The sequence below is a fragment of the Thermobia domestica genome, chromosome 15 (assembly GCF_964235325.1).
Source record: "Thermobia domestica chromosome 15, izTheDome1.hap1.1, whole genome shotgun sequence".
Taxonomy (NCBI): Eukaryota; Metazoa; Arthropoda; class Insecta; order Zygentoma; family Lepismatidae; genus Thermobia; species Thermobia domestica.
This window is the reverse complement of record NC_137468.1, coordinates 5,706,668-5,733,741: the sequence shown is the minus strand read 5'-3', so window position 1 is coordinate 5,733,741 and position 27,074 is coordinate 5,706,668. Positions and strand designations below refer to the sequence as shown.

At 37.1% G+C, this 27,074-nt stretch overlaps 1 protein-coding gene across 1 annotated transcript in view; it reads right to left on the bottom strand.

Annotated features, from left to right (window-relative positions):
- The window catches only part of sog (chordin short gastrulation), a 154,013-nt gene that overhangs the window by 24,662 nt on the left and 102,277 nt on the right, over positions 1-27,074 (bottom strand). The window contains exons 3-4 of the mRNA XM_081741264.1: positions 25,224-25,356; positions 11,833-11,901 (exon numbers count right to left, since the gene is read on the bottom strand). Of these exons, the coding sequence (XP_081597390.1) occupies positions 11,833-11,901; positions 25,224-25,356 (202 nt within the window). The remainder of the gene's footprint in view (positions 1-11,832; positions 11,902-25,223; positions 25,357-27,074) is intronic.

Sequence of the window (27,074 nt, the reverse complement as noted above, 5' to 3'; positions counted from 1 at the left end):
GTTACTCAGTGTAAACAAACAACGTGTTATGCTGGAAGTAGCACAGCGTAAAACGCATCGCTGTGGGTGATGAAACTGAAGAGACCTCGATGGCTACTGTTGTAGTTGTACTTTATAAAGAATAGACCTTCATTGGTCAACCAAGCAGGCATCATTACACGCTTTCTACTTTTTTATCTTTTTTTTTTTTTTGAAAAAAAAAAACTTTTTCTTTGCTTTTACACGAACACTACATTATGCTACATCTAAAAATGACTGATTTTACGTTCACTTTGGCGCCAAACATATTGGTCCAGACTGTTGCTGGTAAAAAAAGGGATAACCAAGATGAGAACACCAGTTGAAAGCAAGATGCAAAGGATTTCTTTTCCTAGGATAGAAAGTCCAGTCCACAATGGCGCCACACGGCCGCTAACTGAACTACACACTTTTCTCAATGAATGATTCTCCTTATGATCATTTCAGAGTGCTTTCGTTTCGAGTGACAACCAACCATTCGTGTTTGTGTGTTTTTTTATTATGATTATTATTTGAATTTTTCTTCTTCTTCTTCTTCTTCTTCTTCGTCGTCGTCGTCGTCGTCGTCGTCGTCGTCGTAGGATATAATCAGCAGTTAGTTTTGTGGCAATGTTTATGAAGTGACTCGGACAGTGGACCAGAAGAGCTGTGAGAACGCCTTCTTTCCAGTTCGCTTGGATCTCCTACTTCAAAAATTGTTTATACATGTAGGGCCAGTGGCGTATTTACGATTTTGTTTCGGGGGGGGGGGGCTTTGCCTGAAAATGTGAAAATTCTGCAAGATATTTCATATACTTTACTATAGTAAGTAAGATTTCGGGGGGGGGGGAGGCTTAAGCCCGGAAGCCCCCCCCCTAAATACGCCACTGTAGGGCTGTATACTTACAATGAAAGAAATTATAGCCAGTGACATATTTCCACACAAGTCAATATGGCCCATGATCGTGGCCAGCAAGGTTTCTCAGACCAGCTTTTCTCATGCTCCATTTCTGGAAATTTCAGAAATAAGCGCCTGCCTTACTAAAAAAAATAATACAAAATTTACCATTTTTCTTTTGCTTGTTTTCATAAGTGAAGGGAGGTAATGAAATGCAACTTACCACAATCATAGATAATGTTATTCTACAACAGAAAATATGAACCTGAAGAATTTAATTTTCAGTGTTACCAGAATAACAATTCTTCCAAAATCTAAGTTAAGGCAGCGACTAGAGGAACGAACTCAACTGCATTTGATTACGTATCATGTTATCTTGGAATCCTGTGAATAACGTTTTAAATAAGAGTTGTATTTAGTTTGTAATAAACAAAATGCTTTTAACAGTTATTAAAATAAAATAACAATGTTATTTAAAAAGTAGTTCACAAGATACCATAACAATATGATACGTAATCAAATGCAGTTGAGTTCGTTCCTCTAATGTCTGCCTTATTTTAGATTTTCGGGAAAATGTGATTCTGGCAACACTGTAACTTCTATGGAAGGCAAAACTGAAAATTCTTCAGGTTTATATTTTCTGTTGTAGAATAACATTATAAACATGCAAAAGAAAAATAGTAAATTTTGTACTACTTTTAGTATGTCAGGCTCTTAATTTATGCACCCACATATAAATATGACACGAAATTTTTACATTTGTAAATACCCACGTAAACAAGAATCCATGTATTCGTATGTAGATTATGAGCTTCCGTTTGAATTTGAGGACCCCTCTATCTAAACTTTCAGGAAGAAAGAGTTCAACAGTCCATAATTTTCGTCATTGCGACGAATCAAGTACTAAGGGACGGTCTTCTTTATCTAAAGAAAGTTTATACAGATAAAAACGGCTTTTTTAATAAGAAAAAGTGTTTTGCCGAGACATTTATGGGACCGAAACCATAGGACCTCCCGCCGGAAATCGGATCCACGTCTCCCACGCCGAAGATGTACACGTAAACCATACTTCCACGAATGAGTTTCAAGTAATTTTGTAGAGGCACCATCCTAATTTTTTCTCGTTACATATTTTCCGTGATATTTCAGATCATGATGGATACTCAAATTGTTCGGCGTAGCGAAGGCTGAGCAACTACGCCAAAAATAACCCCGCATCACCTAATCAAAATCCATGGGGACTAGTGAGCCACGAGCCACCGGTTCAGCTCGAGCTCTGGTTTGGTTCGGCTCGGTTGGGGTGAGCCATCGGTTCGGCGGTGACTGAGCCGTGAGCCAGCCACTCGAGTCGTTGACAACACTAATGGGGGCAGGTCTGCGTTAGTGGTGAATCTAGAGGATAAAATCTGGGAGGGGGGCAGCCATAACTCAGACCATGATAGGTATATAATGAGTTCACAATTTCCCATGGGTCCTATAGGAGTTTCCAACTTAACCCTTTCCCGAGGGATATTATGCTTAGATTGAATATTGACATTGTGGACCACAAGTATTATTTTACACATTGCATGACAGAAAAAGTGCAACTGTAACTATATTTAATGTTTCAAAAATTTTACATTAAACTTCTATAAACTTACAAAAGTATATAAATAATAGTTTCAAAAAATAGGGGGCTATGCATCCGCGGCCCCGGGCCAGATCCGCCACTGGTGTCCGTGGGGTCTATAAAACTTAAGAATTTTTCTTTTTTTTTTTTTAATTATGTGGGTTTATCTATCTTTCGGAAAATTCTACCAACCAGACAATTAAGACAACAATACAGGAAATGAGGAAGAGATGCAATGGCTGGAATCAGCACAACAGCAAAATAAGCAGTTGAGGGGGGAGGGGAGGGGTAGAATGAAGTTAACCAACAATAAAAGTAAAAGGACAAGAACTCAATAAAGAGAAATTGATGTGTTGAAGGCTGCTGCTGGACGTTTCAGAGAAACAACTACCGTTTGTATTTTTTTTTCTGTTTCTTTTTTTGGGGGAGTAGTTTTCTCTCTACTTCTGCTGCTGTATCCTATTTTGCGTCTTTTAATTTTCCGATCTTCTCTCTTTCACCTTTCGGAGCGTGTGCCCGCCGTGTGGAAGCTTCTGGGTGGCCAAACCGGTTTTTAATCCTGCCAACTTTACCCATCATGTAAATACACAATTCGTACTCACAGAAGATGAAGCGTTTTGTTTTGTTTCTTTCTTACTTTTTTTTTATTAATTTTGAAAAAAGAAAATAGTTAAGAAGGCAGGATTGCTAACTTTGTTGATTTAGGTACTAGTTTAGTAAAAAAAAAAAAAAAAGTTGCTAATTTGACTATTGTTGGTTCAATTGACAATGTCTAACTTAATGATATAATAATAATAATAATAATAATAATAATAATAATAATAATAATAATAATAATAATAATAATAATAATAATAATAATAATAATAATCCATTACTTGTATAAGGAGTGAACTGTAGGATTTAGGCTTCTCTATAGGGAATTACTATCGCCTAATTCTTTACTTCAGTGGCGGATCTAGAAAGTAAAAACTGGGTGGGGGCAGCCAGAAGCCAGATTATGATAGGTATATCATAAGTTAACTATAAACTTTCAAAAAAAATATATAAATAAGTTTCAATTACTTTTATCATTGAAAAACTGGGGGCCTAGGCCCCCCGACCCCGGGCTAGAGCGCCACTGCTTTACTTTTACCATATTTATTAATTTGTCCGGCTGTTCTGTCCCCAACGAGGCCACTAATTCAATAGATCAAGGAAAGGTAAATATAACAGTATTTCGATGATAATTTTATGAGGCATTAATATGTGTGACTTGGCACAACTTCAATATATATAGTAATAAATTATTTTCTGCTTTATTATTATTATTATTATTATTATTATTATTATTATTATTATTATTATTATTATTATTATTCCTTGAGAATAGCTCATTACCTTAATGAAAACCACATCGAAATATTACATAGTGTGTAAAAACTAGTCTTTTGCGTGACGAGATAGCGTTAGTATTCCAAATCACAGGTTATATTGATCGCAGTGGGTCAAGTATAACGTCATTTGACAGTTGGCAGATAAGGCTAGTAGATATACAAAAAAAAAATGTCGGAATTCTTACAATCAGGCGAAAAGTATTGCACCATGAAGGTGAATGAACTTCCCACAAAACATCGCTACATTTTACAATTTTATTTCGATAAAGATGCGAATCTTACGCAAACTCGTGAAGAAATTTATACTGTTTACGGGCAAGATATATTATCAAAAGCTCCAATCAAAAGACGGCTCATTCGCATTCGTTCTGGAATTTTCGCTGTCCAAGATGTTCCTCGCAATGGGCGACCAATTATAGAAAAAATGGATTATATTTTGTCAAAAAAAAGTTGAGAAAGACCGGCATGTCATTATAAGAAACCTGGCTGAAAAGGGTTCTTACCCCTTGTCATAAGCAACCCACATTACTTTGGTGCATTTCTGGTTGCAGCGTAGTTTAGGGTAAGTTTTTTTCTTAAACACGTTGAAGGAATTGACATTGATTAATGTTTTTAACCCCTTGTCTTATGCAACCCGCACTTCTTTGCTGCATTTCTGGTTGCAGCATAGTTTAGAATTAATTTTTCTTCAGACGAAGGAGTTACTTTATTTCTTTTAAATAATTGATTTATTACTGTTGATTTATTACTGTTGATTTATTACTAAGATATGTATTATACGTAAAATCTTCCTTGGGAATAACGTATTACATATATACATAGAGCCCATACTGAAAACCTCCTTTTTTAAAAGTCGGTTAAAAAGTTGTTTTGTTCAGAACTTCTGGTGTCCTATTAAGTTAAGCAATACATACTCTAATATATTTTAGGATTTCTTCACCTCACGGAATTGATGTCCGTGAACATGTCTCGCTTTTTTTTTAAGAATTATTATTTATTTATTTAATAAGCAGGAACACTGCCAAGCACTGGTTCCCGTTAGTAATGTCATACAAAGCCTTACTGAAGAAGTCGCATCATTTAACTCCGCTCATAACCTTGTTGACGAAGCTCATCACAGATCTACACACAAAGTTTTCTGCCAGAAAAACAAGATATCACCCATTTTTCCCGCGTTGTAGACAATTGGTGACTTGGAACTTATCCAGCTGGCAACACTTACTTCCCCCCTCCAAAAAAAAAGAAGGTGGTGGGGCAAAGGAGCCGAACTGACACCGTTATGCAGCTAATCACGTTCTGCAACAATTGACACACCAAAATCAACACCAGAGCTCTCCAGGTTGTTTGATCATTGCCGTGCTAAACGAGTTTTCCAGCAAATAATTAGCTATGCAGCAAAAATTATCCACTACAGCTCGTTAACGATGCTGCCTTTTGGCTTTGTCTCTGCTGGTGCCTAAGTACCTTAGGTGTGCTTTGGGGTAGTCCCCTCCCGCACACCTGTACGACTGCAACAATAATTACCTTCTCCATAACAGTAACTTTGTTTATTGAATTCTGGTCATCGTCCTAATTTTCAAATACGTTCTCTTTAATATTACAAAAAGATAGGGTTCATTGCCAATGTTGACGTAGTTTCTTCCAATATCGTGAACGAACTGGGGAGCACTATTTAAAAAATAACAAAAAGTCTGGTCTAAGCCAGGGGTGCCCACAAGGGGGGCTATGACGCAAACTGCGTCATTGCAATATTTGGGAGGGGGTTAAAAATCTATATAAATATGTTTGAGAGAGTGTAAAAATTAATCGAAAAGATATTTTTTCATTGAAGAACACCTACGGATAGGCAATTGAGGGGGGTGCGTCATGGTGATGAGGGGGGTGGGGGGTGGGCACCACTGTCTAAGCCAATGGGAATCAATGAGCTGACCAAATATTACCCAACCAAAAGCCATTCTGAACTAAAGTTTACCTTCATTGGTAAGACAAAAAACTAGCCGTGTCACTTTATCCCTTGTTTCGCCTTTCTCTAATCTTCGCCCAAATCGAGAGCTCCCTACGTGAGCACAAATAAGCAGTAGAATTCCTGTATACAAGTGTTCGTAAAATGGTGTATTTATTTTAATAGTTGAAAATATTCCTAAAATAAATTTCTAACAGTTATCTAATAGTTATAGATATTTCTAAGGGATATTTCTAGTAGTTATACACATTTCTAACAAACTTCTAATCAGTAGAAAGACTGGACAAGAAATTCTTAATTGTTATACATATTTCTCTGAGAAATTCCAAATGTTTCAGCATAACTCTGGGAACACCTGGAACAATTTCAACCAAACTTGGTACACAACCTACCTACAATGTAGAAAAAACTGCTGGGATTTGGGACGGGGAATAAGTTTAACAATCGTCCCTAACAGATTATGCAACACTTCTTAACTTAAAACGATGTTGGTTGCCTATACAACAGGGGTAACGCTTTCCTTGAAATGTGTATCATGAGGGGATCAAATACTTTCTATAGATCTATTCTCAATGTGTAAAGAACGGTCACGGCGAAAAATCTTCGAATCCAAGCACCGTAGAATACCGAGAGGAATGTCTACAAAAATTGACTCAAATATGGATTATATTCATATGTAATTTGCAGGTAGAGACCGATATGAAGAGCAGATGTGAATTAAACATGGATAATAAATTCTCTAGGAAGATTATTACGAATTATAATATATTATATCCTAGTGAGTATTTATCAAGTGAAATAGTAAGAGATACGAAAAGTGTTCAATTTATTATTTTTCTTCTTTACACTTGTAAGCAAGACCGTCAAAAGCAAATAGACGAATTTGATTTGATTTAATTTTTAGAGTAACGTCCCTTTCAGCAGCGAGGCTACATGAGACTTGGACCTACAGCTTAATAGGATCCAAACCACATAAGCTCCTGCCGGGAATCGAACACCGTGTCTTCCATGCCAAAGGCGCATATGTTAACCGCTGAGCCACGAGGGAGATCGTAGACAAATTACTACTCCATGTAATAGAAAAGTTAATTGTGATTGAATATGTTATTACATAGTCTGATAATGGCTATTTCATTGAAAGCTTTATGTACAGTAGTTTCTTCCCGGCCGGACACACAGAATACATGCTTTATATAAAGGAATTTTGATAAACCAAAGTAAATAATGAATGAAGTACAAAGTAACGTAACACTGAATGAAACTTTTGAATAATTTCGATATCGATTATGTTTCTAATCTCATTTTAAGTCTCCTAAAATTTTATACATAAAAATGTGTACTTAATCACTTCAAATGTTCACATATCAAGTATGTACATATGTTCACATGTGAAATTAAAATACAGTAAAACAGTCTAACTTATCACCCTTGCTCCTATCACAAAGAAAAGAAAAAATCGACATGGTCAACATACCCAGATTTACCGACGATCAAATTAAACAGGCAACCAAATTAGGAAATACAATCTACTATAGTAATGCCATATCTACGAATATAAAGTAAAAAATCTTTGGTAAATGTCAGGCACTGTCCACGTTTGCAAAAAACAAACTTATAAGCAATCCATTTGGTCTGACGAATATGTTGATTGTAGAGAAATTATTAATGACCCCATAATGGCGAGCACTCATCGCCAAGCAATTTGCACATGAGATGCGTGGCAAATATGTTGCGGCGAAGGTAGGTGACTGTGATGAGAGGTCGATGTACCACATATGGGAGCGGTGCGCCATACAGACGCCGGCCGCAGCGTGAGGCCTGCGGATTCTAACTTATAGTTGCTGTCGCCTGCACACGACTCCAGCTGTCCACCCTCGCACCTCAAGACAGAGATACAGCCAAGAGAGAGAGAGAGAGGATCTTTTGATATAATAGGAGAAGGGAAGGAGGGGGAGATGTCTTCCCTTGAGCTTCAATTGAGACTGAACAACATTCCTCTAAGGAGAGAAACAGCTGGAAGGAATTTCCATGTATGAGTTGTCTGGATACTTGAACACCAGTTAACACTTATCTTTTAACATTGTCCATTAAGAATTAACCTCTTCTATCAAATTCCTTGTCCATAAGGCGTGACGTAATCAATTCATTGATATGATTACCCTCTTCTGGTGTCGAATAAGGAGCGCTGGAAGCGAAGAAAAATTGTTACAACGACAACAGAAGCGTATGACTCAGCGCTGGTTTATTTCTCTTCCAGACAAACTAAAAGGTGCAATCTTCTTTTATAGTTTTAAAAACAAAACGTAAAAAATGGAGAAGTATGGATGAAAAATAAAAGATTACAAGAATGCAGTCATGCAAATTCCTGATGATTGTTGCAGAAGGAAGAATTTAAGTTGTTAATTGCTGGAAGACTTTATGTTGAATCGTATTTTGCTCTTATTCTTTTGCAAAAAATGACAATTTGCAATTTCCAAATATAAATTCGGTTTCTACCTTTGGAAATTACTCCATATATACCAAGTGTAATGCTAGGGTATGCTAGGGTGTATATATAATTCGTTGCATACTCTAGCATCACACTTGGAAGACCTTAACATGGACGTCGATCCTGGGAAGAACCTTTCCCCCCCCTTAAGTTTGCTTGCCGCCAGGATATGGATATTTTACTTGGATCTTTGATTCGAGATCTGCCCCTGAACGGACCATCCCAAAAGTGTCGGCACCACTGGACCCTACGTAGGCTAATAGTTGGCAGGATTGCAAAATATAGCTAAAATATTTATTCGTTGGCCCAATGTATGCCAACGTCGTCTACGTTGGTTATCAACCAAGGTCATGTATGCAACAGTTTCGAGCCTTGTAGTCACCAAATCTTATTTCGTACCAGTAACTAATACGTTGGCAAGTCCTCGGCAAAGCGATGATTTTTCAACGTAGGATCAACATTTGCAGTTACCAGTCTGCTGTTTTATACATTTGAGCACACTGTCTGTACCAAGGATTCTGTACTGCTAATGTTTTGTGTTTCTGTTTACATATCTATTTGTGTAAGCTTATTTTGCAAGGAACAGAAGTGTACAATAAAGAGCTTTTTTCTTAAAACAAACACACACACACACACACACACACACACACACACACACACACACACACACACACACACACACACACACACACACACACACACACACACGGATGGATGGATGGAGTTTATGAAGCTTTTAGACAATACTAGCGTGAGTTATCCATTTCGCTCGATTAAAATATGCTCCGTTAGTCAGCCAGTTTTCAGTACTATTGAAGCGCTCTCTGATATCGGTCATTTTCAATCATATCTTCCCCTTTCCCAAGCTGCGGGGCTGAATTTGGATTTAAACGCGTGTCATTGTTCGTCTCAGCGATCACGAAGGATTCAACACAAATATCGATCACTATCGATCACTTTTAAATATCTCCCTGTCCGTTTCTCCTAAGTTACACCTTCAAAGTGAAATGATAAAAACCCATCCCATAGATAAAATTGATCTATGTTGGAAAATTTAAATGAGATCGGTCAGGTGGTTCAAGAGGCATTAAGTCAGAAATATAGACACTTGTATTTTATAATATACAATAATATAGAATAAGATAACTGAAACAAATGATTTACAAGATGAAATGAAATCTTTGAGTTTTACGTCCCACGTTTATGTCGGTCAGGCTAAAAGAGACGGTGATGATGAGTAATGAATGAAATGGTGGAATGAAGAAAGTGAGAGGAAACGGAAGAACCCCGAGGAAATCCACGCACACGATGTTTGTCCACCACAAAGTTCACTTGGCGGGGATTTACAAGATGTTAAGAGACATACACACCGAACATTCAGTGTTTCTTCCGGATGTGTTTTTGAAGAAACACTGCCCCCCTCCCCGGAGCTCTGAAAATTCCCCCCCCCCCGGAGGAGACCAAAATAATACGTGTACAATCTATATATTAAAATGCTAGATTTATATGTTTGTGATCAAGAAAAGTTTATATGTTTTGGCCAATCCTTTCGATAGTGTGGTCAATCCTCGGGTACTATAGGCTCTAGAAAGATGCCGTTTCCACTGATCGACTGCAAAAGTTCTAATTGAATATTTTTTAAAATGACCGTTTTCATTTTTACATTCTTAGGGGTACACTGGAAGTGTTGAAATTTTTAAAAACTAAAGCATCATATCCTACGAGTTAGACATTTCAACACCACACGTTTGTATACGGCGTTAGTATACCTCTCTAGTGTTTGTTTTATGGCTAATTGATAATGAAAAACGAAGGATAACCATTTCTCCAGTCTAAGATGAATCTTTATCGTTTGAAGTGTTTTGCCCAATGAACACCATATATAACACTGACATTGTAATTAATTGTGTGTGTAATGTATTTGCTTATTACATACTGCATGCAAGAAGAAAGAAAACATTAATCATACATGAATCGGTTCAGAAGTAGGCTCAAATCTTGCGAACGGTGCGAGATATTGAAAAAAATCTACCCTTTACGGTACTCTTTGCCGATTTTTATGAAGGCATCCTTCTCTTGTGTCTGTAAAGGGACATGTACAGATGTTGTGAGGAATGACAAGGAGATTCATGCTCATAAATGAATGATGCGCTGTGTAGAAAGCACAGGTTCAGTTAGTATAATGATAAATAGAATAGTACTGTGTGAAAATAATATTTGCTCCTCCAAAGGGTATCCCACGGAACATTTTTCTGAAAGAAACACTGCGAACATTTCTGTCAGGTAATGACAATTAAAATTTTTAGACAAATCGGAAGATTTTGAGAACCTGTTATAAGCAGGGTTGGAAACTGCATGGTAATTACTGTGTTCATACGATAACTTCATAGCTAAGAAATGTTCAGTACATTTGAACACTGTCAAGAAAGAAAGAAAGACATTTAACTTCGTAACAATTTCAATTAGAATAGATATACTATCTTTCAGATGGTATATCACTTCTCAAATAGACCAAACATTTCCAATATTCGATGTGTACCCAAATTACATATACAGTGAAACCTCTACTAACGGACACCTCTATAAAGCGGACACCTCCCGTAACGGACATATTTTGTAATCCCCAAACGTTGTAATAGGAAAAAACATATTGGCAACCCTCTCTAAAGCGGACACTCTCTAGTACGGACACGGACAGTCTTTTCTGTCTTTTATACGTATTACTTACCTCCGTATTACGGACACTTTCTCTATAAATAAGTTGAAAAGTATTGTAAAAATACATTTTTGTAATTCATACATGTGTCACCAAGAAAGCATTGTGACATTTTGTCTCCTCAACTGTCTACTCAGCAATCCAGACGAAGAGTCTGTTTAACAACACTCTCATGTCCTTTTCTTCCATTCCACTCCCACCCAAGCTGTTTTAGTCACAAAAGTGATTGACATTTGCCCGCCGTTTGGAATAACACGTTATTCTACTCTCCTGTTGAAATCTCTAACCAAGTAGAAGACAAATTCGATAGTTTTGCCGCGGGTACGCATATTCTCACAAAAAAGAAACTACTGGACTGCAATTAACCCACAAATTAAAGCGACATACCGAAAACGTAAGTGTAAAGTGCAGAGAACTATAACATCTTATTTCCATCAGTGCCTTGAACATAGAGTATTGGACAGCAAAGGACAACACAGGTACAGTAACATTTTGGTAATATTCGTGAATACATGATTCATCTAAAAATACTGTTACTAATTGCAATTACCTTCTTTACTAATTTTCGCAAGAAAATATCAAGACCTCTCTAAGGCGGACACCTCTCTATAGCGGACAATTATTGATTCCCCACGACTGTCCGCTTTAGAGAGGTTTCACTGTACTCTATATTCTTGAAATTGAATTTTAGTTTTTGTTTTCAAAATTCGACGACGCAATTTTGTTTCTTCTAAAATACTAAGTCACTCATAGAGACTCATAGAGTAATATATTTAATCTCTTACCTTTAGAATTCCTCTCTTCTTCTTCATATGACATTGTAGGGGCTACATCACCAACTAAATCTGGAGGATCTGAAAGATAAGAAACAAAATGTTATTTTTAATTTGTAGAATACCCAAAGCAATTAGGAGGCAGCCTTAAAACATTCAAAATCTAAGTAGGCCAAAATGTGTCAGACTTCACTGGAGAACATGGTCAACTTACGTAATGTTAATGGTTATATTTTCACACGTATAGAAATAAATTAAGATTCATATATGGAAAGGCCGGGTCCGGACTTCTCCCCCCCCCCCAAAAACAAGAAAAACTTAACTCAGCATGCATTTGTACACTTTCTTACTAAAACTTTTACTTCTTTTGGGGAAGTGTAATTGATGTAGCATCAACATTTAATTTTACACTTCATCATATATATATATATATATATATATATATATATATATATATATATATATATATATATATATATATATATATATATATATATATATATATATTTATATAATTATATCATTTTCCCCTCAGAATATAGGTATGACTTATCAGGTACAGAATAACACCTATTCAACGCTGGATAGACGTAATGGTTTGTACTATTGGACAACCCCTTAACAAAAATTTCTGGGTGCGCGCCTGTTTGATTGTAGATATTTGAGTATTAAAATCGTGTTAGTGCAGTGGAGGAAACATTTAAATACAGTGAACATAAAAAGTAGTACTGCAAGAACACTGGGATTCCACATTGAGCAGGAGAGGTAATAGATGTGTATTCGCCGTGCCCCAGGCATCAAGATAGATGTGTATTCGCGACTTCGCTTGTCCCCCCATCCCCACTCATTGAGAAAAATTATACAGATGTTCCCCGTTCGAGACCCTTCTTTCCCGCTGATACTAAATTTAGTTTCTTTTTTGACCAATATCTTCCATGATTTTTTTTAAAAAAATAACTTTTGATAATTTATTATGAAAAATTTTCCAATCCTGCATTACTTGTCTTTCCTCCTTTTTATTTGGATGAAGTTACACAATCGATTGGAAAAGCGGAAACGAACAATAAATCGTCACGAAAACATTTTTTTTCTCTAAAATATTTAAAGTATGGAATGCCATTTGTCCTTGTAAACATAAGTTTCATTTGTGTGTATGTGTAAAACCATTTTGTCTTGTGGCTTTCATTTATATAAGGAATGTATCATCGAGCAGATTGTGTACGAAGATAGCTGTCGAAGGAAATCACGCGTAAACAATTGACGGGATCCCAAAGAAAAAAACAAAGTACTATTATTGTTACTAATTTCTGCTGGATATGCATCCTCCCGATGCTATTATTATTCGGGATTGCCTGAAGGAGCGCAAAAATGAAGAGCGCTGGACATACTTTTTTAGCTTCACCTCACGGAAGCACAAGAAATCGAGTTCCTTCTTTTTCTTCCTCTTTTTCGATATTTCCCCGCCTTCCTCTCACAGTTTACAACGAGAATTTCCCCCGAACGACATTTTTAGCACGAAGAAACAAGTTATTTTTAAACATATTTTTGCAATTAAGGGATTCAAAATGGACGATCTAAAATACACAGAGTGTTTATTAAAGAATAAAGATTTCTTTTTTCTTTCTTTAAGAGATCTAATCACTGCGAAATTAAAATACTGCTAATTTTACAGTAATTAAATGATATCTTCAAATAGATCAAAGATAATCGAAATGTGGAACAAGAGCGCCCTAGACAATATTATTTTGCATAAAGTACCGTTATCAGGAGTCACCTAGTAGCTTTCCGTTTGCAGCCATTTAGAAACGCGAAAATAAATGCCGATTTTCTAAATGGTTGGAAATCGAAAGCAGATAAGTGAGTCGTGATCACGGTATCTCATGTAAAATAAACTATTGTTTAGCGAGCTCTTGTTCCACATTTCGATTATCTTTTATGTATTTGAAGCTATCACATAGTTACTGTAAAATAAGCGGTGTTTTAATTTCGCTGTGATGAAACCTCTTAAGATGACTAAATCATCTACTTTAGACGGGTGTAACATGTACCATTGGTTATTTTCAATCCAACATCATCTAAAGACTGAATTACAATCAATGGCATCTGGGGTATGGCTAGGCAGACGCACTATAACGCGAGCGGGTGGCAGGGACCCTCGTTCTTAGACAACACTGCAGCTCTTTCATTTGCTAACAGAATTTAAAGGTAACTCAAAGCACCGCCTACAAATGTCACAAACACCGTCCCTTAACATAGTTTTCCTCTTTAAAAAAAAAAAAAAAAAAAAAAAAAAAAACCTCCCATGTTGTTCTACAGCAGAAAAGATCCAGATTCAAGTAGTTCTCTAAATGGTTCACAACCAACACTGTTTACTGACCTTGCGACATGGCACACCAAAGAAAGGTATGGCTAACAACTTGCAATAACGCAACACAATCTCTAATTCAGAAAATAATAACCTTTATATTTTGGTCGAAAAAAGCGATTAAAAAGTGCTTTCTTTGTGACTTTTCTACGGCATTTGACAAAATTTCCCACATTTGACAGTTCGTTAACGCAGGAAATGAAGAAATCTTCGCTGAACAGAAAAGAAAAAAAGCGTGTTTATCCAATCCATCTTGTCTTCGCAAAGCTCCAGCGGAATACCAAAACTGTCAGTCAATTTCGTAATCATCATCATCATCATTATTATCCTAATTGTCACTTTGATTGTTGTTGGTATGATAATAATCAACATTCTTAGCACATGCACACTGGTAACATAGTCGGGTCATGACAAACCCTTTTTGCTCTTGATCTTCAATTGTTGCCACTAAAAGACCATGACATTGTTTGACTTTCGTTTGCGGTCAGCACCGCCTTTTTTTTTCTTTTTTTAAGCTACTTCCGGCTGTGACGTCATGATCCTTTCAGAACATCATCTCTCTTTTTCTCATCAAGATAACGAGAGAAGGCAATAGGGGGATAAGGAGAGGGAGCGGGGAGGAGTTTCTGCCTGACACGAAATCACTCTCATTTCGTCCTCTCTAGCTGTGGACTTCTTCAGAGATACTGTACAGAGGGAACAGTTATAACATATGTCTTGGTTTAAAGGAGAAGAGATATTCTCTAGCTGCGAACTAATTCTATGCAACACTTTGATATGTATAGCTTCAATTTTAAAGACGACATAATCAACACAACTACCGGCAATGAATAAGAATAAGGTCACCGAGGAAAGAAACACATGTAAACAAACAAACAAACAAAAACTTGACTTGACTTCTGGTGATATTTACGTTGCCAATCTATGCAAAAGTTTATATCGCAGCATCAAATATTGAAGAAGTTAGATATACCTTGTACTGTACGAATCCATTCTGTGAAGATTCCGGTCGACTTATTCTATAGGATTTTATTGTCCTATCTTTAGTGTAGACAAGAACTCACTAAATGCAGATAATAATGATTAAAAAGGAAAACAATATTAACTGACTTCAACAAAAGCTTCAAAAGTAGAAAACAATGATTAAAAAGGAAAACAATATTAACTGACTTCAACAAAAGCTTCAAAAGTAGAAAACAATGATTAAAAAGGAAAACAATATTAACTGACTTCAACAAAAGATTTAAAAAGCAGAAAATAATGATTAAAAAGGAAAACAATATTAACTGACTTCAACAAAAGCTTCAAAAGTAGAAAACAATGATTAAAAAGGAAAACAATATTAACTGACTTCAACAAAAGATTTAAAAAGTAGAAAATAATGATTAAAAGGTAAACAATAGTTATATAAATTATAGGACACCAGTGTCTTCTTTTAGAAGAATTAGATTAACTAGTGCTTTCTCTTAGATCAGATAGTGTCTTCTTTTAGATCAGTCAGCGTATTTTCTTACGTCAATATTGATTTTCTGAGTCACCCATGTATCCTTCATGACAAATAGAATCTGCTTTGAAACCACAATACTTTGAGATACTTGGACCGTGGTGGCTCAGTGGTGCCGGTGGGTGTAACCGAGCGGTCTAAGGCGTTAGGCTGATGATCGTGAGGTGAAGCCCATTGGGGGTTCGAGTATCCCTGTAGTAGCAAGGGTGGAATTTTAACTGTCCCCAATGTTTGTGTGTTCGTGTCCCTGTCGAGTCTAGTAGTCCTGAGAAATGGTGAAAATAGAAAAAATAGGAAGTTTTTTTTTAAAAAAAAGTGGTAGAGCATTCACCTCTGGTGCATGAGGTCCCTGTTCGATCCCAGCTCGCGTCAAGTGAACTTTATTGTGGACAAACACCGTGTACATGGGTTTTCACGGAGTTCTCCCGTTACCTCCCACTTTCTTCATTCCACCATTTTACTCATTTCTCACCATCACCGTCTCATGTAGCCTAGCCGGCATAATCGTGGAACGTAAAACTCAACGATTTCACTTTTTCACTTTGAGATAAAAATAACACCGATTAACGTCATTGATTAGCAAATAACCTCGATTAACATCAACGTGTGAGTTTATTATTATTATTATTATTATTATTATTATTATTATTATTATTATTATTATTATTATTATTATTATTATTATTATTATTATTATTATTATTATTATTATTATTATTATTGTGAGAAGGCAAAGGAGATCCAACATTTTCGGATAAAAGGTTGCTGACCGAAGTTATATCATGACCTTTGCGATGACGTAATCGAATGAGACGAAATTCATCTGGTTCCTGGAACTATTTTATTGCGCCTGGAACATCGCAGGACAGCTCACAAACATCTTCCGACTTTTAAACAAATGTAGAAACAAGCTCACGAGAAAGGTTTATCTGCTCAACGAACATTAAGCAATGATAAGAAATTGATTACTGACCACTTTTGTAATGTGACTTCATTTAGAAAAAGAGAGAGAGAAAGAAAGAAAGAATGAACACAATTGATGAACTTTTTTTGTTGCAGTGTTGCCAAATCGGATTTACAAATTTCTTTTATTGTTGTTCTGTTGTTTTTTTTTAATTCAAGAAGCTAAAATAAAGAGAAAAATTTTCTCTAAATTTTAATCCATCCGAACGTCAAGTTATTTATCAATTAACAGAACAATTCTGCCTCGATCTTGCTTTAAAAAGTTGCGAGATTTGAAGTAAGGTTTTGTGTTTTATCTCTTCGTACAAACACACAAGTTATAAAGAACAACAGTAACTTCTATTAACATTAATTGCGAATGACGACCGGGGTTTGAATCCGGTGGATGCGCAGACCATCACGCAACCAAGCCGCACTGTGCCTAGTGAAAACTGGATGACAGGACCACACACCAACAGCGTGGTAAACCTACATTTGATCGATTATTTCGATTATGATTTAACGTCTCTTTCAGCAGCGAGGATATATGAAATCTCCACGTTAATATGAGATCAGAACCACATGAGCTTCCCCGTGGAATCGAACTCAGGTCTCTCGCGCCAAAAATGCACACTCTGATCGTATACCCACGAAAGTGTCTGCTTGGGGAAGACGGGGACGCGGTGGCTCAGTGGTAGAGCGTTCACCTCTGGTTTATGGGGTCCTTGGTTCGGTCAAAGCTCGCGCCAAGTAAGCTTTGTGGTGACCAAACACCGTATGTGAGGGTTTTCTCGGGTTTCTTCCGTTTCCCCCCACTTTCTTCATTCCACAATTTCATTCATTTTTCATTATCACCGCTTCCTTCAGCGTAGCCGCATAACCGTGGGACGTAAAACTTTCATTTAGAATGGGAGGAAGACAACATTTCGGTAGATATTAAGGGGCTTCAAAATGATTGTGAGAATTCCCATTACGGTTCATACAGCAGAGTATGTTGGGCCAAGATGGCTCAGTAACACAACGCTAATCTTTGGAATGAAGGGGTACCTCACTCGATCTCAGGTCCTGTGACTATGTAGTGGGTGGATTTTCTCCTTTCCTCCCACATTTTCATTCCAAAAATATTCTTCGTAATAATTATTCACTTTTAATAATAATTTATCTCTTTAGTATTAAGTGGGACGTAAAATGGAAAATTTCAATTTTAGCGGAATCTGAAATTTAGTGGAGCGTATGGGATGAAAATTAATAGACGTTAAAAAGACGAAGGTAATGCTGATTGAAACGGAGAAAGCTTTCAGACTTGTGAAAATGGGACGGGCAACTAGTTTTTGGATTTTATGGCAAAGATTTATTTTTATGTTTCGTGTTGACTCATCTGGGTTCGATTCCGAATGGAAGAGTATTGATAGCATTATAATGGTCCGGGTACTACTTTAAGTAATGGGGGCACGATGGAACAGTGGCAGAGTGCTTATTTCTGGTGCGTGGGGTCCCAGGTTCGATTCCCGGCTAAGCAAGTATGTGTGGTGGACAATATTGTAACCGTGGGTTTTCTCAGGAGACTCCCATTTCCTCCTACATTCTCATTTCACTAATTCTTCCATCAGCATTCAGTTATCTTAATCATCCGTCTTTCCTTAGCCTAAAGGACAAATAAACTGAAAGATTCCATTAAGTTAATAGACTTGGTGCTAAAAATGATGTAAATAAATGAATAAGCCTGGCGAAGTAACATGGTGGTGTAATCCAGGTCTCTCTAGTATGGTGGAAAATAGCCCTAGCCATGGTTCGGAACCAACGTTGATGGCAGGTGCCGTCCTTCATAATCTAGCTGTTGCAGAAGGACGCAGAATGCAAAAACTTAAAATCAATCTAGAACTTGAATGATCTATGAGACAGAAAGGAAAGAGATACATCAGACGTATAGTACAGACTACTACGTATTTCGTATTACTTTCTTTTTCTTTCTTTTTTTTTTTAAATTTAATTATGTAATGGTTGCATTCTCCGTTGAAGTGTCCAAGGGGCCTTCCTGATGTGGCCGTGTCACGCGCAATCGCCAATCAGCGCCTAGCTACTGTTCGTGTGGTAGTACTTTGGTGAGCGGCTCCAGCGCGGCGCTGCCGGAAGGCCTTCTTGGATGTATTGGATGGAAATCGTGGTGAGAAGACTTTGGGGAATTCTTGGAAAGGAATGGAGATGCGTGCCACCACGAAAAGTGTAAAAACATCACGCTTTCCAATGCATCAACTCACACGCGCCAACATGCACGCTTTGTGGATTTACAACTACATCAACCGTCACGGCCAATGCCTACAAAACAAAAATGAAACAGCGGAGATTTCACTGGCAATATGGATTAAAGAACTTGAACGTTTATAGCCATAGAAACTAAATATCTTCACTGGATTCTATCCTGGGTCATCTTAGACTACACTTTATACGAAAGCCCACTCATGCTTATTACGTTAGCGTATGCGTCTTTAATGTGAGAGACCCGGGCTCGATTCCCGTGGAAGAGCGTGTGGTTCCAATCCCATGTTAAACTGTAAGTCCAAGCCTCATATTTCCTCGGCACTAAAAAGGAAGCTAAACTCCCACTTTCTTCTTGGTTTACCCATTTTTTTCTTCTCCTAAGCTTCCCGACTAGAACTATACGTTGGTCTACCCAAAGTTCTCTTTTTCCTAAGCTTCCTGACTATAACTATGCATTGGTCTACCCAAAGTTCTCTTTCTCCTAGGCTTTCCGACTAGAGCTATGCACTGCCCTATTCAAAGTTCTCTTTCTCTAGACTTCCCGACTAGAGCTATGCACTGGCCTATCCAAAGTTATATTTTTCCTAGGCTTCCCGACTGAAACTATGCATTGGTCTACCCAAAGTTCTCTTTCTCCTAGGCTTCCCGACAGAACTATGCGCATTGGTCTATCCAAAGTTCTCTTTCTCCTAGGCTTCTCGACTAGAGCTATGCACTGGTCGATCCAAACTTATCTTTTTCCTAGCCTTCCCGACAGAACTATGCGCATTGGTCTATCCAAAGTTCTCTTTCTCCTAGGCTTCCCGACAGAACTATGCACATTGGTCTATCCAAAGTTCTCTTTTTCCTAGGCTTCTCGACTAGAGCTATGCACTGGTCGATCCAAACTTATCTTTTTCCTAGCCTTCCCGACAGAACTATGCGCATTGGTCTATCCAAAGTTCTCTTTCTCCTAGGCTTCCCGACAGAACTATGCACATTGGTCTATCCAAAGTTCTCTTTTTCCTAGGCTTCTCGACTAGAGCTATGCACTGGTCGATCCAAACTTATCTTTTTCCTAGCCTTCCCGACAGAACTATGCGCATTGGTCTATCCAAAGTTCTCTTTCTCCTAGGCTTCTCGACTAGAGCTATGCACTGGTCGATCCAAACTTATCTTTTTCCTAGCCTTCCCGACAGAACTATGCGCATTGGTCTATCCAAAGTTCTCTTTCTCCTAGGCTTCCCGACAGAACTATGCACATTGGTCTATCCAAAGTTCTCTTTTTCCTAGGCTTCTCGACTAGAGCTATGCACTGGTCGATCCAAACTTATCTTTTTCCTAGCCTTCCCGACAGAACTATGCGCATTGGTCTATCCAAAGTTCTCTTTCTCCTAGGCTTCCCGACAGAACTATGCACATTGGTCTATCCAAAGTTCTCTTTTTCCTAGGCTTCTCAACTAGAACTACATTTGTTTACCCAAAGTTCTCTTTCTCCTCGAACACTTATTTCACACTTATTGAGCTCATCAGTCCACTTCCCGTACATAGAGAATTATTGCTGTTGATGAATTACATATAAGAAAACTCATATACTACATGCTGCTAATTTCGAACGAAAAATCCCCCTATCCCTTTTCAAAAATTGTCAAAAAAATAATTTACAAAATTAGATTTTTGGCACGAATTGTCATCGTTGCTGTCATAATAAATAATTTCATTGCCGTATTCTTCAAGACCAGTTTCATCTTCACTCGTGGGATAATAACCGCACAGCGTTAACCTTTTAGGTTTTTTTTATTTTGGCAAAAACTATGCATGAGAATGCATACCAACCCGTATCATTTTGGTTAGCTTTATGAGATTTATCCATTAATCTGTCTTTCATTTTTGGTCTTTTTTTTTTTTTTTTTTTTTTTGTAATTTTTAATTTTTCGTTAAGCGTTAATGATTGGCTACTATAGAATTTATATGTCTAAACATGCTGATTATGTATGGTGGTCTCAATTTTACGAGAATGATTCAGAAAGTAATGTCTCCAAGCCCACTACTTGGCCAATAGTACTCCAAACATTCTGAACTGTTTATTATTAATACACTGATGTTTAAGCTATAGAATGACACTTCCTAACCTCCTATCTCTTCTCGTTCCAGAGTAATGAAGCAATTCATGGCATCCACTGGTGACATCCGTCTGACTGCGGAAGGTTGTGCGTCCAGGAATATTCATCTCCGGTGACAAGTCATGGATACACAATTACGACCCGGAAACGAAGCGTCAGCCGATCGAGTAAAGGCACACGTGTTCTCCTCTGCCAAAAAATTCAAACTTGTCACATCTACTGGCAAAGTATTGTTGACATTCTGCCTCACCCTGCTTATAGTCCGGATCTTGGACCCTGCAACTTCCCCAAACATAACGATCACCATATGGGCTAACGCTACAGTTATGACGCGGAGTTGGAAGAGCAGTTCGGCAATATCACCAGTAGCCACAACAATTCTTCGCCGATGGCATGAAAATCCTTGTTTCGCGTTGGCGCAAGTGTGTTGCCCGTAATGGGGACTATGTTGAAAAATGATGCCACCATTTGTAGCTGACACTGCAAGCTTTCCAATGATATCTGTATCGGTACTATCTGTCACACATAGGGATGCGCACGCGACAAGATGTGTGGCTGTCTCGACTCGAAAATGTGCCGTAAAAGTGGTCTCGACTCGAAAAATGTATATTTCTCTATTGGAAGAGCCGTGTCTCGACTCGAATTTTGTCATGAAAATCCTGTCTCGACTCGTCTCGTGCGCATCCCTAGTCACACACAAATAAAGATATCATCTTGGAGGCACTACTTTCTGAATCACCCTCGTATTATTATTAATAAAAGAACATTTATACTTCGTGTGAAAAGTCGTTTGCTTTCTGTAGCAAGTAATTCTTTTCAAGTCATTGTTGGCTCCAAGTAGAAACAAACTTTTTTTGTTTGTTTGTTTGTTAATAATTGAAAGTAAATTTACTACACGAACCTAGGAAGTTTTCCTTCTTCAGCATAAATTACGAGCGACATTTCCCCCTCAATGTATTAACTCGGAAGATCATTGTTGAAACAAGTTATGCGAGCTAACATTTCAAACAAAAACCTCAGTTGAGTTATAAACATATAACATTAAGTGGTTGACATCTAATTCTATCGTCACGCCATTTTGTAAAAGATCAAAATAAATAAACGAGCCATTTTTGTCCACATAATTCATTAAACACATAATTGTGGATACTTCTTGTGGTTTCTCTAATGGCGGGTTTTGTGCCTAATCATTTAGCGGAGAGAATAAATGAAAAAAGTAAAATAAAAATAAAAAACGAACGGTTCCTGACCTCGGCGTGTTTCTTCTCTCGAATCCAAATAAGCGTTTGATGATAGTAATTTGTACTTGATTTTGTTAACTGGATGGTCTGAGCTTTAACTTGTACAGGGCCAGCAGGAACCGCTGATTTTGTCATTGAAGCGAAAATTATCCGTCTCTTGGCTGGTCAGAATATTTGCCAGAGGGAAATCGTTTGCTCATAACACGATTCGATTGCTCTCGGCCACTAACTAATCAAGGTAGTTACTTCTGGTCTTCATACGTGGAATTCCCCCCTCCCTCTTCTTTCCGCCCTTGTTATATACTTGTTAAAGAATTATTACGCAGTAACACACTAGGACGAAAAAAAAAAAAACGACTTCTGCCTCAAGTCAAGAATATCGGGCAAGTCACATTTAAAAGAGCTAAACATGATTTCTTGATTTAATTTAATTTTCAGTTTAGCATCTCTTTCAGTAGCGAGGCTATATGAAACGTGAACCTACGGTTTAATGTGTGACCACAGTCTAAGTGGTTAAGAGCGTTTGACTCACGTCCGCGTGGTCCCGGATTCGATTCCCAGCTGGTGCTTCCTAATTTTCGATGTCCACCCAGCATCGTGAGGCAAACTGGGGAATTCACGAGAATAAAATACGTGACAGTCATTAGGTCTAGAAAGCTCATGATACACATGTTATAGAGACAGGGCGACGCAGAATGCTGACCCCGTGTGCGTCACTAGACTAGACGTAGTTCAGCATGTCGCTGACAGATGGCGTTGGAGCTGTTCAGGCCCACAAAAGAGCTGTTACGAAAAGTGTTCTTTTTTTTTTTTTTTTTTTTTTTTAAATAGATGTTATAGAGCTAAGAAAACTAATATGCGTGCGTGGTTTTCGTTTTTTTTTTTTTTTTTTTTTTTTTTTTTTTTTTTTACAAATTTGAAAATTGATATACAAGAACCATAATGAAGTGAAACATATTGAAAAATACTCTCATCAAGCCCTTTATTGTGACAATAGGGAGACGATAATATGGCTAATAAGGTAAGCCTAACATAATCATTATTAATTTTTTAAAATTCAATTTTTGTTTATTATTGTACAACGATGACACATATACCAGTCAATAGAGCGATCAAGCTGAATATTATTAAAGTCAATTCTCAGTAATAATGATTCAGAAAATCAACAAATCATTTTTTTTACGGCGCCAACATATGTACGATCTTCATTGCCATTTTTTTTTTTTTTTTTTTTAATTCTGCTGGAACTGAAACCCACAGCAACTACCTTTTTCAATATTGATCTCCAACAGTTTGTGTACCTAGGGTTCTACTCATTTTGAGTACACATATTTTAATACCGTAAACAAAAGCGCCGATCCTGGGGGGCCGAGATCCCCCAAAGCTCGTGTAGGCCCCCCTCATTGTATTTATAAATTTACAATATTTGGCATAATTTGAATGCAATTTGTGTTAAAAATCCTCATATATGCTTTCTGCATCTGAATGGGCCCCCCAAATTTACAGAGAAATCGACGCCCTTCATCGTAAATGATTATTTTTGCATAATATCTTGGTAAAAGTGGGGTTCTTAAAACCAAGAACACACCGTTGCGTACGCCACTGATCCCAGCTAATATACATGCTGTTTCGAAACAACACCGACAACGTTCGGAAGGTGATTCCTGCCACCAAGATAAGATAAAAAGTATAGACCAACCTGGGTGCAGAAATCTGTCATTTCGGAGTTTAAGGCTGTCAAAAACTTAAGACAATGAACTTTAAAGGTCCATAGCTTCAATACTATGAAATCTACCGTAGTCGGGTCAAGACTTCACTTAGGAACTAATATGTGCGCTATCCTAAAATGCATGTTTCATATTTCTAAAGTACTGACGCAACATTTTTTATAGAGATAGTTGGTGAGTACTTCAAATTATATGCCTGTAGCCTTCAAATTATACGCCTATTAGTTCCTAAGTGAAGTCTTGACCCGACTGCAGTAGGTCTCGTTGTATTGGAGCTATGGATCTTTAAAGTTCATTTTTCCATGTTTTCGACAGCCTATAACTCCGAAGGATTTGTGCACCCATGTTGGTCTATATTTTTCGTCTTATCTTGGTGTCTGGTATCACCTCACAAAATTTGTCGGTGTTGTTTTGAAACACCCTGTAGATAGAAACAATGGCTTTTGATGTGAACTGAATGTCCGAAGAATAGGTTCGATCTCGGCTCTAGTATCGGTACATCGATTCTGAGGGGATGTTGTACAAACTTGCTGCTTCTGGTTTTAATTAGGAACGACCAAAATCGGAGACCGGTTTCTGGGAAGATGTTATTAGGGTTTCCAAAACTGGTTTAGTATTTATTTCGAAACAGTTTTCTACGAATGCTGGAAATCGCAGATACTCTTGCCATCTGTTGTGGAAATAATGAACTATATTCAAAGTGAAGTCTGTTGATATAAGATATCGGAGTGAAAACGATAACCAATTACAATGTCGGAAGAGTCCCGATACAGGAATAGATGGGAAACTTCACCTGGTCGGTTCGTTAAGAGGCCTCATCCTGGCGAAATTAAATACCGCTAATTTTACAGTAATTATGTGATATCTTCAAATAGATAAAAGATAATTGAAATGTGGAACAAGAGCGCCCTAAACAATATCATTTAACATGAGATACGGTTATCACGACTCACTTATCTGCTTTCGATTTCGAGCCATTTTGAAAATCGGCATTTATTTTTTTCGCGTTTCTAAACGGCTGAAAACGGAAAGCCACTAGGTGACTTGTGATAACGGCACCTCACGCAAAATAATGTTGTCTAGGGCGCTCTTGTTCCACATTTCAATTATCTTTTATCTATTGAAAGATACCACATAATTACTGTAAAATTAGCGGTATTTTAATTTCGCTGGGATGAGGCCTTTTAACTGATATAAGAGCACAAAGGGTTAGAAAAATAAAGCCCTGGAGAAACCTTGTAGATAACAAGAACCGATACTTACTGTTTGGGTCTCCTGGACAAATCTTGCAGCATCTCCCTGGTGGAAGAATAGGTTCGTCACATGTCGGTTTAGGACACTCATTCTTGATATTGCGACACTGGACTTTTGCCAACACTCGTCGCTTTTTCTGCACCTAACAAGAAGAAAAACACATTATTATTATTATTATTATTATTATTATTATTATTATTATTATTATTATTATTATTATTATTATTATTAACTTCTAAACAATTAGTATAGCTACCTATACCCGTATAATAATCGAACATCTGTTTATAAATAGAAGAAATTTGAGAGGACTTCCAGTTAATAAAAAGGTCACATCGTAACTGAAGACATAAAAAAGACTTAATAAGTCTTTTTTTTTAAAAAAAAAAAAAGTAGTGACTTGATGGTAGAATTACTGGTATATATAAATAAATAGACACATTTTATATGGAAAAAAATATATACTCAAAGTATGTTGTACGACGCAGAATTGCTTCAAGCAGATTTCCAATGTTTTAACTTGTTGATTTATTACTATTACTATGTTTACTGGACATTCCAATTTTTTTCCCTTCCGTTAAGTTCACTGTATTGGCTCAGCTCCTTGAATAAAAACCATTGTCTCTCCTGATATACATTTTTTTGTGTGTGTAAGCTCATGTAAAATTAACATAGAGATGAGAACCCGCTCCGAAACACAACAATACTCTTCATCCGTTGAGTTATTATTATTTGCAGGAAGCTGGGTGGCCACTGAAGGCAACTTCAGACGTTATACAGGGCCTTCTACGTGCAGAGAAACTAAATGTTAATCTCATTATTGTCTTTTCTTGCTATTATCATCATTTCCAGACGGAACTAGGTATTTTAGATACTGGAAGCATGCGCTATATATGTATTATATTTAAAGAACTCAACACTGGCTTTACGTCTTACTCACGTTGCGGACGAGACGAGATGAGAAGAGAAATAAGATTTTATTGTCTCGTCTCGTCTCGTCTTCACTTGCTTTGTAAATTTACGTAAAAAATGTTATGTTCTGATTTGCTTCTTAATTACATTCTTCCGCGTCACGAGAGGTCCGTCTTGCATATCTTAAAACGTTGATAGAAAGGAGTAGGGTAAATATAGAAAAGAGTAGGGTAAATATAGAAAGGAGTGGGGTAAATATAGAAAGAAGTGGGGTAAATATAGAAAGGAGTGGGGTAAATATAGAAAGGAGTGGGGTAAATATAGAAAGGAGTGGGGTAAATATAGAAAGAAGTGGGGTAAATATAGAAAGAAGTGGGGTAAATATAGAAAGAAGTGGGGTAAATATAGAAAGAAGTGGGGTAAATATAGAAAGAAGTGGGGTAAATATAGAAAGGAGTAGGGTAAATATAGAAAGGAGTGGGGTAAATATAGAAAAGAATATGGTAAATATAGAATGCAATAGGGTAAATATAGAAAGAAGTAGGGTAAATATAGAAAGAAGTGGGGTAAATATAGAAAGAAGTGGGGTAAATATAGAAAGGAATAGGATAAATATAGAAAAGAATATAGTAAATATAGAACGCAATAGGGTAAATATAGAAAGAAGTGGGGTAAATATAGAAAGGCGTAGGGTAAATATAGAAAGTAGGGTAAATATAGAAAGAAGTAGGGTAAATATAGAAAGGAATAGGGTAAATATAGAAAAGAATATGGTAAATATAGAATGCAATAGGGTAAATATAGAAAGAAATAGGGTAAATATAGAAAGGCGTAGGGTAAATATAGAAAGAAGTAGGGTAAATATAGAAAGAAGTAGGGTAAATATAGAAAGGCGTAGGGTAAATATAGAAAGAAGTAGGGTAAATATAGAAAAGGATATAGTAAATA